Raw genomic sequence first — 15508 nt, forward strand, 5'->3', positions numbered from 1 at the left:
AAAGGTTAGTCAGTTTGGGTTTGGTATAACTTGAAGACATTTCAGACGTAAAAAACTTGAGGGAGAAACGTCCTACATCTTCCTTGACTTGAAATGATTATGTAGGAAATGCCTGTATTCTTACAGGTTATACATAAATAAGTCTGTGTACACATGTTCCATTAATTGCTTTAATAAAATTAGATTTGGGTCTTATAAATTGTCAATGAGAAGTGTGATTCAAAATTAGAAGGAAAAGACTTATTTATTGAATTATTTTCCTTAGATCATTTTCTTTAGGACTGAAATAGAAAAATTGCTCTGTCCAATAATCTTTAATATAAGTGAGAACAAAATTTAGCATATGCAGTAGTAGCTAAACTCAACATTACATTTTTCTGTTCCATCCTTTGTTTTAATTTTTCATTACATGTGTAATGTGTTTTTATTTCTTACTTGCTAAAGGAATCTCGTTTTTCACTAATACCAGTAATGTTTTGTGTTCTCTCACTATCATTATTATTGATTAGAAATCTGCACTTTGTCAAACAAGTACATTTTCCCAATCATCCTTGATGAACTGCTCTTGACTTCAACACTATTGCTGATTTAAGGATTCAAGAGTGGCCTGAAATTATTCCTACCTTAATTTAGCAAATGCAATTTGGTGCCTCTGCTTTTGAAATTGCTAAACTAATTATTGCTCTTCTTGTCTGTATTTGTGTTTCCTCTATCAGCCAATACCGCTCCTGAAACAGAAGATGAATCATTCCATCACAATGTCACAGGAACAGATTGCTAGTCTTTTAGCTAATGCTTTCTTCTGCACGTTTCCACGGCGCAATGCTAAGATGAAATCGGAGTATTCTAGTTATCCAGATATTAACTTCAATCGGTATGTTTTCAGCGAACACCTTTTTAACATTAAAATGGAGAAGGTTGGCATTGAGTGATTTGCCAAACATTTTATGTACAATTATCTAATTTAATCTTTACAATACAGTGAGTTAAGTGACATTTTTGCTGTTTTGCAGGCAAGATAATTAAAGTTCATGGTTAACAAAACTTGCTTTGGGTCCAGGAGCCAGTAAGTCACAGAGCTAATGTTTAGTCTCAGGTCTGTCTTACTCCAAGGCACATGTTCTTTCCACCCTGTCAGGTTGTCCTCCTCCTCTAAGTGCCCTGAATTCCTTATGCCTGTTCGGTGTGATTATTTAGTCACAGAACATTTGTTGTACATTATATTCTTTGTATGCTGAAATAATGTTAAAGCTGGAGTACGAGTACTCCTTTCTGTGAAGAGTGAGTTTAGAGTCATGAGACTGACTGTCTTATGAGACTTGAAAATACAGTTCTTAAGACAAAAAGCAAAAGTGAAAGTTGACTTTGACTTTTTATAGACATGATTAATTTATTAATCTAATTTTTTTTTTTTTTTTTTTTTTTTTTTGCTGTATGCGGGCCTCTCACTGTTGTGGCCTCTCCCGTTGCGGAGCACAGGCTCCGGACGCGCAGGCCCAACGGCCATGGCTCACGGGCCCAACCGCTCCGCGGCATGTGGGATCCTCCCAGACCGGGGCACGAACCCGTGTCCCCTGCATCGGCAGGCGGACTCTCAACCACTGCGCCACCAGGGAAGCCCGAATCTAATATTTTTTAAAAGACAAAATAATGTTTAAATTATTTGATTAAAGTAACATATTGTGAAGGTTGATAAAGTTTTAGATTCTAGCTATTTTCCCACATTATTACTTTCTCCATTATTTACACAAACAAAAACATTGTAAAATCTTCTTGGCAAATGAATATTGTTTTTTCCCTCCTTCCAACCCCACCCTCCACCCCCCCATCTCTGTTTTTCACCTGAGAATTATCTTTATGGGATCTGTGAGTAAAATGTGAGGGGTTTTTCCTCTAATGTCAGGAGCGGGCCTTCAGAAAATTGTTCCAGTATATGCTCCTCTTTCCCAGTAGACTGTGTGTAATGTCCTCCTCCATTACCTTCCTCTAATCCCCATCTCCTGCCTCTGAGGGGTGGGGCAGTGTGGACAGGGTACAGAGAAGGAGATGTAGTGATGGAGCAAAGTCACATGACTTTGCTCAAAGTTGACAGAGTTCTGTTTGCCATTCTGTTTTTGTGTTCAAAGTTGATTGGTATGGTAATGCCACTTATTTTAGTTTACCTTTTTAATGTTGTCTCGTTAAAAACTTTATTTCTAATGAATTTTAGATGTGTAAAAAAGTTGCAGAAATAGTACTGAGAGTTCTTGAATACAACTCTCCTAACTTCCCCTTATGTTAATATTACTATGTAACCATACTTTGTAACCATAGTAAAGTTATCAAAACCAGGAAATCAACATTGGTATAATACTGTTAACTGAACTACAGACCTTATTTGAATTCCAAGAGTTTTTGTACTGTATTTTTCTGATCCAGAATCCTCCCAGTATCCCACACTGTGTTTACAGTAGTCCCCTCTTTTTTTTTTTAAGACCATTTATTTAATTTATTTTTAAAATTTTTTATATTTATTTATTTGGTTGTGTGGGGTGTTAGTTGCAACAGGCGGGCTCCTTAGTTGCAGCACATGGTCTCCTTAGTTGTGGCATGTGGGCTCCTTGGTTGTGGCATGCATACTCTTAGTTGCGGCATGCATGTGGGATCTAGTTCCCTGACCAGGGATTGAACCTGGGCCCACTGCACTGGGAGCGTGGAGTCTTATCCACTACACCACCAGGGAAGTCCCTACAGTAGTCCCTTCTTATCTGTGGCTCGCTTTCCATGGTTTCAGTTACCTACAGTCAACCACAGTCTGAAAATATTAAATGGAGAATTCCAAACAATTTGTAAGTTTTAAATTGCACACCATTCTGAGTAGCATGATGGAATCTTGTACTGTCCCACTCCTTCCCATCCAGGACATGAATCATCCCTTTGTCCAGCGTATCCCACCTGTTAGTCACTTAGTAGCCTGTCTTGGTTATCAGATCAGCTATTGAGGCATCACAGTGCTTGTGTTCAAGTAACCCTTATTTTACTTAATAATGGACCCCAAGCAGAGGAGTAGTGATGATGGCAGTTGGGATATGACAAAGAAAAGCTGTAAAGTGCTTCTGTCCATGGAATTAAGAAGAAGGAAAAGAAATTAATGGTAGTTTTGCTGTTACACCTCAAACTGCACAAGTTATGGCCAATATGTGTGATAAGTGCTTAGTTAAGATGGAAAAGGCATTAAATATGTACAATAGGATATTTTGAAAGCTAGAGACCACATTCACATAACTTTTATTACAGTATATTAGTATAATTGTTCTACTTTATTATTAGTTATTGTTGTTAATGTCTTACTGTGCCTAATTTATAAATTAAACTTTATCATTAGGTATATATCTATAGGGAAAAACATAGTATACATAGGGTTCCATATTGTCCGAAGTTTTAGGCAGCCACCGGGGAGTCTTGGATTTCCTACAGGTAAGGAGGGACTACTGTAGTTTTCTAAGTCTCCTCTACCCTTTTATTTCGTTTTACCTTTTCTTTCATGACTTTGACACTTTTGAAGACTACTCGTCAGTTATTTTGTAGTATGTTCTTCAGTCTGGTTTTGACTGACATTTTTTTCACAAATGGAGGTCACTGAATTTTTGACAGAAATAGCAGAGAACTGATGTTGTGTCCTTTTCGGTGCATCATATCAGTGGACTCTTTTTAAAATAAATAAATAAATAAATAATTTTGTTTATTTATCTATTTTTGGCTGTGTTGGGTCTTCGTTGCTGTGCGTGGGCTTTTCTCTGGTTGGAGTGAGCGGGGGCTACTCTTCGTTGCGGTGAGCAGGCTTCTCATTGCGGTAGCTTCTCTTGTTGCAGAGCATGGGCTTCAGTAGTTGTGGCACGTGGGCTCAGTAGTTGTGGCTCACGGGCTCTAGAGCGCAGGCTCAGTAGTTGTGGCACACGGGCTTAGTCGCTCCGCGGCATGTGGGATCTTCCTGGACCAGGGTTCAAACCCATGTCTGCTGCGTTGGCAGGCGGATTCTTAACCCCTGCGCCACCAGGGAAGCCCTATAGCCTCTTTTTGAATGAATCAGATTAATAGTTTTTTACATCATAGGTAGTCAGAAATTAGAATTATCCCTAGAAATAATCCTTGATCTGTAAGAATTATTTCCAGTCCAGAATGACCATGAGGGATTTAAGCTTGCAATATCCCGGTAGCATTTTTACCAAATAAGAGTTTAAGTAGGTAGGTCTGTTGAAGATTTGAAACCAGGCATGCTCTTGTTTTCCTGGCTGATGGATGTTCTTTTGGTCACCAGAACACTGAAAATTAATTAAGGCAGGTGAAACCTGTGGTAGTTTCCACAATTGTTTTAGGGAATCCTCAGCAGTCAGGATGTCTGCACTTGTCTCTCAGTGAGATGAATGTGTTTTCATAAGCCGAAAACAGCCAACAACCGCAACTATTCGCGATCATTGATGCTGTCTATTGGCAGCTCACTTTGATTCTATCTCTGGAAGTTTCTAGTTGGGAAGCTTCTATACTAATAGGTTCAGTGAGAGTAAATGACCTGTAGCAGAAGTGGGACTTGAACACTGTCTTCTGTTCAAACTCATTGCTGTTTCGTTATGTCTCACTTCCTCTCAAGAGCAAAATGGTCTGTGTGTACTCCAGAAATGAAAAACAACCAATAGTTCCCCTTTTTCGTGTGGTTTATGAAAGATCAACTACCTAATTTGATGAGCCATTTGGTAAGCAGATTATGGAGCATTTTGTTGTTGTCATGTTTTCTTTTGCATAATTGCTATTTATGATTATAGTTTCTGCCAGTTAGGAGTTGTGTGTGTGTGTGTGAGTGTATTTAGTCTCAAAAGGCTAGCCAGTTGATTGAATAAGAAAAATGGTAAGAGTTTGTGGTGGCAAGCTGACGTCAATAAATTGAATAAGTCTTCCCTTTTTTATTTATCGTTGTGTTCTTCCAGCCCTGCTTAGTTATGTTAAATACCCCTGACCTTTTCCCCTGCTTGCCTTTCTGGGCCTAAACATTCTTATAAAGGCTTCCAATGTGATTAGCATCGATGCTTCTGAGATTGCTTAGAAACTGATGGTCAGAGATTAATTGTGGGTTGCAGCAGTGGTCAGCCCAGGAGGCTTTTACATCTGTCTCTTCCATGGATTGAAAATGCTGTCAGGGCCATATGGCACAGTGCTTCACAGAAAAGCCAAGAATGACTTTCTGGCTGGGTTCCGGATTATCATTTGCTTCCACTTTAAAGTGGAGGTTATAGTGCTTTAGGTTTGATTTACTGTATACTAATAGGATTAATCCTTAACTTGAACTCACATGGGAGTATGTGTGTGTCTAGAATCCAATTCTGGTAATGTTATCAATATTCCATTCAGGGAAAGATTTTATTAAACTATGTTTCTCTTTATATGTATGGAAAGAAAAACACCAGTTAATAAGTAGCTGACCCTTGATTGACTTATTCCCTTGAAAATAAAAGTTTTGTTTAGAACAAGAGTGAGGTTACCCAACTGGCTTTTTCTGTTTATTTTCTTTAATAATCTGTAATTATCATTCTGTTAAATGCTAAAATGTCTTCCCTACGTGTGGAGGGGTTATTATGGCCTAGTTTATGTGCATGTTTACATGCACGCCTGCTGACTCCAAATATGCCTTCAAATATACATACCCAGGGATCCAGGGACTTCCCTGGCGGTCCAGTGGTTAAGACTCCATGCTTCTACTGCAGGGGGTGCAGGTTCGATCCATGGTCTTGAAACAGATCCCACATGCCGTGCAGCACGGCTAAAAAAAAAAAATACCCAGGACTTGAAAATCTAAATTAACAACAACAACAAAAAATGGTGTTGAGGGGTTAAAAAAAAATTGGATGGTGCTTGATTATTATGAGAAGGTCTCATTCTCTCTGAGTCTCTGTCTTTTTTTGTTCATCTCTCTGAGTGTCTTTCTCTGCGAGTTTCTGTCTCTCATACCCTCCTTCTGTCTTCTCTTTCTCTTCTCTCTGTCTTTCCAGCCCCATCTTTCTGTCTCTTCCTTTCTTGGGCTCTGTCCTCAGTCCCTTTGTCTATCTCCCCACCACCACCACCCCTTCCCCCGCCACCACCCCAAACGCTGTCCTTCAGATAGTACATCACTCTTGTGGCTTTCTCTCATGCAGATTGCCTGTGTTTTTATGTTATTTTCACTTGCTTCCATACCAGAATAACTCATTTTATTTAGGTGGCTATTCATGGTACTTTAAAATTTTACAAAGCGAAATCTGAGAATTGATGCAAAGGTTTTAAACCTGCTTCATCTTGCCTTATTTTCTACCTCCCTGTTGTGTCCCAGACGCCACCCCACACACACTCTCCATCAGGAAGATGGAAAGCATATTTGGTTGCATAGTGATTTGAAATTAGACTTGGAGCAATGAAGAAAGAGAATGCATTGAGATTCTGCTTGATTTGTACCTATAAGATTTGGACCTGTAAAATAAACAGTAATGCTCATTTGTAGTGAGTGATAATAACAGACATATAATCTTTCCAGGAAGGTCCATATTGCTAAGGTAATAAATATGTAGTCCCAGGAGTCTCCTAAGGTTAATAATTTGCCATCATGGTTATTAAATATGTTAACTTTTGTGTGATTTTATAAATAAATGATCACATGCTGAAGCTAGGGATGCTTTTTACGTTTGGGGGAATTATTTCTTAAGGGCAATAGCCATTTTCACTCATTATGCAACAGTTCTACGGAAGAGGAACTTTTTCCCCTTAATTGAGTTGTATAGTAAGTACATCAGTTCATCTCTAAAAAAAGGTGATAGCTGCCTTTGTATTTATCCTGATTCCCTCTACTAAGTAGTAAACCTAGAAAGGGATTTTGCAATGGATCCCAAGGTATTCATTCGGTAAATCATATTTATTTGATACAGGATGTTTAATTAAACTGCCAAGTGGCTTCTTCATTTTGATGGTCATTTTGATTTAAACAAGCTCTATTCTGGCTGACATTTTGCAGAAGAAACCGAACTGAAACCTGTGTTCTCAAAGATTCTTTCTTTCATCAGGCAGCTGGATTTTAGGAGTATTTGTTATAAACATTTTAGAAAATACAGTTTTTTAGATGAGAAAAAATTTTCACATAGGCACTCAGACTACTTTTAAACATTAATTAGATTTCAGATTTCGTTAAAATGCTTTCTGACAATTAGCATTCTTTTCAGGAAATAAGTATTCATGTAAATTGTTTTCTCAGAAATTGACCCTGAATAAAGAATTTCAGATCATTGGAAACAGGATCATTTGAAATCTACATTTCCTTCCCTTTTCCTAATTCATTTCATTTGCTCAATAGGATTTTCTCATAGAATTAACTTTTCCCTCTCTGCACAGTTGCATAAGCTTGATTTTCTAATCATGAAAATTTTTACCCTATTCAGCACTTACTAAAGTGGACTTTTACTTGAAGGGTTTCTGGTTTTAGAGCAAGAATATATGACTAGAAGCAGATGACTAATACTTCATTGTTTATAGCCACAGAATTTCTTTGCAATTTTTAAATGCTTTTGTAAAGCTAGATCTTGTGCCTGAAAGCATGCTTTTGTGTTAGAAATCTTTTGGTGAACTACTTACTCAGGTCATATGCTTTCAAAGCCTTGCTTTTCTTTCCTCAGGGTAAATTGCATTATGTGTTACCAATAACAATGCCATGTCATTTCAAAGAAAACTAAATTAAGTAGTGCAAGTCCAGGTTGCTGGAAACTGGATGACATAGGGTAGGCATTGTTTTGGTTACCTTACGAAGGGTATATGTGTTTAATCACCAAGGATTGGTCAGTCCGCCAGTATCTTGTCATACCTGCTTGTTGTTGTCCTAGCCGCACCCCACTCCCAAACAGTCATGTGGATTTTTTTTCAGATACCATTTTCTTTCAATCATTTAACTACCTGGTAATATTATGAATTATATATAGTATTTGCCATGATCAAGCATTAACTCACTGGCCTAATTGACTTTGGGGGACCAGATGGTGCCCCACAGAAAGATAGACTGGAGGAACGTGGTTGTTAGAGAGTGCCATCTGACATGAACAACTTTGAAGAAGCCTGGTTCTAGTTGGTCTCAGTCCTCTCCAGATGCTGTTTGAATCCAAACAGTTTCCCAGTTTTCTGTCATTACAGAATTGCCTTCTGGAAGAATTACTTCTTTTATTACTTGGTAGCAGTATAGATTTAGTTTTCTGTGAATCATTAAGTCATTTAGAATCATCCTTACCCTCTTTTATTTTCGATCTTTTTCAGGTTGTTTGAAGGACGTTCATCAAGGAAACCAGAGAAGCTTAAAACACTCTTCTGCTACTTTAGAAGAGTCACAGAGAAAAGTACATTCCTTTCATTCTTACTGTAATTTTTGTCACTGAGGGGGACAGTTCAGACAGGTCAAAAACATTTTGTGTTTAAAGTACACTTTCCTGCCCAAACCACATTAAAACAATAATAATTCAATATCTAGATTTTATGCATTTGTTGTGTGTATACGTAAATGTGTGCTATGAATGTGTGTGGCTTTTATATACTCTGAAATTAGACGCGTTACATACGCTGATGGATGTTCATGAATAAAAATAGTAAATTAATACTTTCAAAAGAAAGTATATTGACTAGGAGATACATTTTAGGTATTCTTTATTTAAAGAAACATTGACTATTACAATTAGTTTATTTGCAGAGGTTAACCAATTCATTGCCTTCCTACTCACCCCTCTCTTTTGTGCCTCCTTTATGCCCTTTGTAGAATTCTTATAAAACAGTATTTGTACTTAGAGTTTACATGTCTTTCTTCCTCTGTTGTACCTCAGCCATCTTCTTTTCCCAGAGGCTAATCATAGCACCTGAGGCAGTAGTGGTAAATGTCTAGCCAATGCTGGTAGTGACCAGCTAATAATAGATGGGTGTTGCCACCCTTATTCTAGGAGCTGGGTGATCACAGACCCACAGACAAGTTTCTTAACATCTCTAAGCCTCAGTTTCTTCATCTGTAAAATAAAAGAATAATGATAACTTACCTCATAGGGTAGTTGTAACTATTAAATCAGAAGTTACATGCTTAATAAATGTAAGCTATTATCATGAGTAGCCTTTCCTGCAAATCAATTGTAAAGGAAACCAGACATCTCAAAAGTTTGCTTTTGCTAAGTAGAACAGGTCAAGTGAAATGAGTTCTTTTCAGTTCTGGTTGTCCAAGTTGTGGGTTTGTCTTAAAATACATCACTGAATTATTTTAAGGTCATTTTTCTCATATCCTTCCCTTAGTAAGTAATCTCACATCCTAGTGTACTTGGCATTCTTTTCCTTTTGAATGTATTGCTATTGGACATTGTTCAAATTTGGGGGAAAGAAATCAATGATCAGGATTTTGATAATTTAAGGGGAAAATTCATAGGCTTCTTTTGATAGAGGGCTATTTCTTGTTTTTTCCTGTTTTGTTTTTTGTTTGTTTTTGTTTATTTGGCTGCGTCGGGTCGTAGTTGTGGCACGTGGATCTTTGTTGCAGCATGCAGGGAGTTATTTCTTAGCTTATCATTTTTTGTTTTGTGCTCTGTACTGAATGAAATAGTAAGGAAAGTGAAGGCTCACTGGGGCTTATGAGACATGAAATCTAATTAGAATTTGTACTAATTTGTTAGAAAGATGAGTATATTTTTTGCTATTCTAAATCTAAATAGAATGAGTTCCATTACTGTTTCTAAGTAATTCAGGGTTTACTTTTGTGTCCGTTAAGTCAAATCCTGCATGTCTGCTCTAAAAACCAGCTTGCCTTTCCAAATTTTAGGATTTTAAACACTTTGAGAGAAAAAGCTAAAATTTTGTTTTTTTAACTAGAAATTTATAAATCATCATACATATTTTTTTTTAAATATTTATTTGTTTATTTGGCTGCTCTGGGTCTTTAGTTGCAGCACGTGGGATCTTTGGTTATGGCATGCAGGATCTTTGGTTGTGGCATGCGGGATCTTTAGTTGTGGCATGCAGGATCTTTGGTTGTGGCATGCGGGATCTTTAGTTGTGGCATGCAGGATCTTTAGTTGCAGCATGCGGGATCTAGTTCCCTGACCAGCATCGAACACTGGGCCCCTGCATTGGGAGCATGTAGTCTTAACCACTGGACCACCAGGGAAGTCCCTAAATCATCATAAGTATTGGGAATTAGGCTGAACAAATAAATTGTAATTAGACATTTTATTTTCTGACTTTTTCACTGTACATGGTAATTTGGTTCTTTGTAGAAATATAGTAAGACATGCTATAGGTTTTTAGGATGTAAAGCTACAGGCTTAAGGAGGAAATACTAAATAGAATAAAAGAGGTTTGCAATTTAATAGTTACTTTCTATAGAAAGTTCTAGAGTCTACTGAATAGAAACTATAGAAACCTATTTAAAGTACCATATTTCATCAACTCTAGGACATGATATATGGTAAGAAGTTTCATTATGTTAGGTACCACTACAAAGGAAAAAACACTCAGGATGGGGAGTTGTAGGAGATATCTCTTACAAAGCTGGTATACCAGAAGTCTGTACCTTTAGTCTAAGAGTAAGTGAGAAATTAACTTGGCCATGCAGAAAGGGGGCAACAAAGAAACTGCAAGTGTCAACCTAGGTAGAGAGGGTGCCCACAAAATTGTCCCTGAGAATTTGAACCACAAGCCGCAAGTCTGAGGTCTGAAGTCATATTACCAGTGTGATCCACAGAAGCCTACAATGGAAGATTTAATTCAGACTGATTTCAGGTTGGTGGTGGCCCCAGATGATGGTAGAATCAGATGCACATCTTCTCTGGAAAAATTCAGCTTTAATGCAGACCAATAGCAATGGCTAGATACCTTTGACTATGTGAGATATGTCCTAGTTTCAGAAACTTAATACGTGAAAAATATGCTTTTTAGAACTGATAAAATATAATTTCATCAGGACCACCTTTTCAAGGATGTCAGTATATTATATTTGTAGTGAGGCTCTTGAGACTGAAAGATTTTAAAGAACTTTCTGAATTATTTTCAATATAATTTTAGATAAAACTATCTTATAAATGGAATATTTAAAAAGTGATGGCTTGGGTCTTCCCTGGCGGTCCAGTGGTTAAGACTCTGCACTTCCAATGCAGGGCGTGTGGGTTCAATCCCTAGTCAGGGAACTAAGATCCCACATGCTGTACAGTGTGGTGAAAAAATTAAAAATAAATAAAAGATTAAAAAAATATTTGGGTGTTCTTAAAAAAAAGTGATGACTCATATGCAGTATATATTGTGATTTTATTAAAGGAAATATTTGATTAACCAAAATAACCTATTCTGGTGTTAAAGGTGCCTTTTTATGGAAGAAAGTTAGTAGGCATGTTCTCAAGGGGTTTTTTTTGTTATTAATTATATCTAAAGAGCCATGTTCTTCTTCCTTTTCTCTTGCTTTGCCAGAAATTTTCATTTTTTAATTTCTCTTGGTCTCTCCTAGTATATATGAGAGACATTTAATGTTCTTACTTTTCTGCTAAATTATTGAATGATGACACAGACATTAGTTTCCTATTAATAGAATTGCTTCTCTAGTGTTTGAATTATTTGACTTGTGAATTTTAACTATGCTATCCATTTGTCTTAAAGAAAGTTAGACATCTAAAGAATATTTTGTAACTCATGTTAACAAAATTCTGTTTTCTACTGTAACTACTCCATATGATTTTTGGATTGTTGCTGCTTGTGACTGAGAGCAGAGAAATGTGGAATCATGCGAAGGAATGAAATGATTGCCAAGCTTTCACTGGGACTCTACCACCATTATCACTAATAGTTCCTGACATAGCTCTCTCTGCTTAAGAACATTTTTTTTTTTAAACAGAAGAAAACAGAAATGGCCTGGCCTTTTTAGTTTGTTCTTTGATTTGAATCAAACAAATTTGGCCAGATGATTTATTTTTTGCTTTTGCCACTATTTTAAAAAAAAGAAAGTAAATCTAACAAAAAAGGATCTTATCCTCTAAAATTTACTGCATTTTGATCCTCTCATATCTATTGCTCCTTGAAAACTATGTCATCATTCTTCTCTAACCTCTTAGAATACAGTAATTCCTCCTTCTGGCAAAGGTGCCTTTAAATAGAGCACCTGCATATCATCTAAGCCCTGGGTTTAGCTGTGTCAACCTCAAAAGACATGCCAACAATTTTCTTTTTTAATCTTAGACATATTATTTTATTATAAAACACATAAATGTGTATACATTTACCAGTCTTTAGGTGTAGGGTTAAGGCTTTTTTGTTGAGGAATTTACAAATTAAAATTTAGTTTGTCTTTGTTGTATAAACTATATCCATTATGCATCTTTTTTTCCCCCAAGGATTTTTTAAAAGTATATTCAGTTTGGAAAACTTAACCAAAAAGTACCAGCATGCACATCCTACTGTCGTGCTGTTTTCTGTATAGTTTTGTGTCTTAGGGAGGGCTTATTTACTATTTTGTAGAAATAATTCCTATTGTAAGGATAATATTATTTTAAATCAATCTTCTGTTGTATTCCAGCACCAAGCTTGGTTTTCCCTGATTAGCTTTACAGCCAGTGTTAGACCTATTCTTTTACTGAATATATATAATCTTTTCAAACTCAATACTTATTTTGGGTGTGTTTCTCTTTTATTGCTTTTGTAGAACCTACTGGGTTGGTGACATTTACAAGGCAGAGTCTTGAAGATTTTCCAGAGTGGGAAAGGTAATAATAATGTAAATAATCCTGGAATCTTAGAATTAGAAGGACTCTTTTACCATGAGATGATTGTATTTTACAGCCCCTGAAAAGATGGTTTCCCAACCTCCTAATTGCCCTAGTACCAGGGAGTTTCTTAAAATGATCAATTGATAGCTCTCATTGTTAAAAAGGTCATGCCTTTTGAATCAGTCTGCAACCCTTTCACTTCTACTCTTTTGCCTTAGTTTCGTCTTCTGAAACAAAGTCCTATTAAGAATTTAGGAATTTTCTGTGTGAAGACACTAACATTAAACACCAATATTTAATATTCCTCCTTACCCTTGGTTTTATGGTTAATGTTTGTATTTTATTGCTTTGCTTTCTGGAGGACAAGATTAGGAAGTTTCTTTTTAACTAAACTAAAATGTAAATCATAATTACTTAGTATTTGTCTGAGTGACAAGAGTTTTGAAGTTTGGCTGTCAACATGTACTATTGGCAATTTTGTGGAAGTTGCTAATTTACTAGGGTTTTTTCTTATTTACCTGCAAATACTGAGGAGAATAATAAGCAATCTGAGTTTATTCAGATATGTAAGTTCATTTAGTGCCTTGAAATAGTCAACACATTTTCTAACCTGGAACAAATCCCCAAAGCACTTAGAGAAGAATGTATCTACTTTTTCAGTGCATGTGAGGACATGATTAAACATGCTAAATGCATATTTTGGATGTGCATTCATGTTAATCAGTGCCTCTTCATTTTCACTTTCTAATAATTTTTATCATAGTTTGTAATTGTTTTGTTTAGAATTAGTGATGAAAGGGACTCACTCTTAAAGGAATTAACTTGAGAAAGCACTATGCTTAGATGGCTTTCCTGTGTTTTCATCCATCAAAGGTGTTTATTTGTGAGGTGAAAGAAAAACAAACTTACTTTAAGAGGCTGACTCCATGGCTGAGATGATTATTAGCAGAGGGAAGTGGATAAAAGGTTAAGCAACCAAAAGAAAGACAAAAACAAGAACAAAATTGAGTCAGAAAGGAAGAGAAACATGTACAACATTTCAGAATCATGGCATATTAGAAATTAAAGGGACCCCAGGAAGTCATCTGGTCCAACTGCCTACTAAAAGTAATCAGCTCTGTAATACCTATAACAGATGGAGACTAGGCAGCCCTGGTGATGGGAAATTCACTGTTTGGCCGCAGTCTATCCCACTGTTGGCTGCTTGTGTTATTGTCTAATACTTTCATTTACTAAAAAAAGTCTGTCTTCCAAAAATCTCCTCACCCCGCCAAATCCCATTCCTCGTTCTTCCTTCTGGAACTACAATAAATAAAACTAATTTTCTTTAACATTTGACCCTCCTTCATGTATTTTAATGCTTTCTTGATCCACCCCCACCTCTAACAGTATACACACAGGTCCATACTAAACTACTCATTTCTTCTGTTTCACATATAATATGGATTGTAAACCCTTTAACTTTGCTGTTGATGTACCCTAGGCCACTGGTCCCTCTTAAAATATGGTGCCTAGAACTAAAGTAACAATCTGCTATGTTATCTGCCCAGACTAGAGTACAGAAAGCTGCTTTTCTTAGCTCTTCTATTAGTCTCTAATAGGAACACAGATGTTTTTGTTCATGTTGCTTTTGTGTAGATTTTATAGATAATTCAGAGGGATTGTTTTTAATTCAGCTCAGGATCTCTACTCTGCATCTGGCATTCATTTGGCACTAATGTGAAAGGACACGTATTTGTACACCATCTGGGAGAGAAGGAAGGGATAGGTCAAAATGCAGAGATTGGTGAGGCTGCTGTGTCAGTAAGATAATTTTGCTCTTTAAATAAGATCAAGATATTCCCCTTAACCTAGATAGGCAGAATTTAACTTGAAATTTTTCATACTTTTTTTTTTATTTCATTGATCTCTTTTTTGTTTTAGCTGCTTCTTAAGTGAGTTGCAGAATGCAATTAAAGTCCATCTCCCAGATTCCACAGAACCAGAAATATGTGTTCATTTAAAGAGAGAGGATGAAGAAGAGATGAGGATTGTCGGTATTCCCAAGAGTAAGGGACTAAATGGATGCCAGGAAGTTAGAGGCTTTTCTGAGTTTCAAGATTCTGGCATTATAGTTAACCCTGTGACTATCAATAAATACCTTAGCCAGGCTTAGTTAATCACAGAGAACCAGAATAATCTGTCTTTGATTCCTGGGGTAGTGGTATGAAGAATTTGCTGGGGCCAGAAGGGGAAACCTATTAGGAAGTTGGAGGATGCTTATTTTAAAAAAATTGTTTCTAGCAATTTCATAATTTTGAGAAGTGTACTATAAGGCGACAACTACAGTCACAGAGAATAGTTGACAGCAGATGAGACTTCTGGATCATGCTTCTTTATCTTTTCAATAGTATCCTCACAGGTAGTCTCCCTTGGAATAAAATAGCTAGGAAGTAGGATTCTGCAAAAAAGGGAAGTTAAAAAAATCAAACTTATGGTACTAACTTTCTCCAAGAGATTTAGAAAGTAATTTTTCTAAAAGCATAGCTTACTGGTTAGGAGCTTAAGCCATTACCTTAGGCTTTCTGGGTTCAAATCTTTGTTGCTTCATTTACTAGTCTTGGACAGGTTACTTAAATGCTTTTTGTGCTTTATTTTCCCATCTGTAAAAGGAGATAGTAATAGGGATGTTGTGAAGATTAAATAAATTAATACAAATGAAGCTTTTAGAACAGAATCTGTACTGAATTATTTTACCTTCTGAGTAAGGTCAG

The 15508-nt window shown here is 36.5% G+C and overlaps 1 protein-coding gene across 4 annotated transcripts in view; it reads left to right on the plus strand.

Annotated features, from left to right (window-relative positions):
* Positions 1 to 15508, plus strand: part of PARG (poly(ADP-ribose) glycohydrolase) — a 111596-nt gene that overhangs the window by 54998 nt on the left and 41090 nt on the right. For all 4 annotated transcript variants that reach the window (XM_081223863.1, XM_081223864.1, XM_081223861.1 and 1 more), the window contains 3 exons: positions 717 to 874; positions 8296 to 8375; positions 12692 to 12752. In XM_081223863.1, coding sequence (XP_081079989.1) covers positions 717 to 874; positions 8296 to 8375; positions 12692 to 12752 — 299 coding nt within the window. The remainder of the gene's footprint in view (positions 1 to 716; positions 875 to 8295; positions 8376 to 12691; positions 12753 to 15508) is intronic.

The sequence above is a fragment of the Mesoplodon bidens genome (assembly GCF_964165515.1).
Source record: "Mesoplodon bidens genome assembly, chromosome: 1".
In the NCBI taxonomy this organism is placed as follows: domain Eukaryota; kingdom Metazoa; phylum Chordata; class Mammalia; order Artiodactyla; family Ziphiidae; genus Mesoplodon; species Mesoplodon bidens.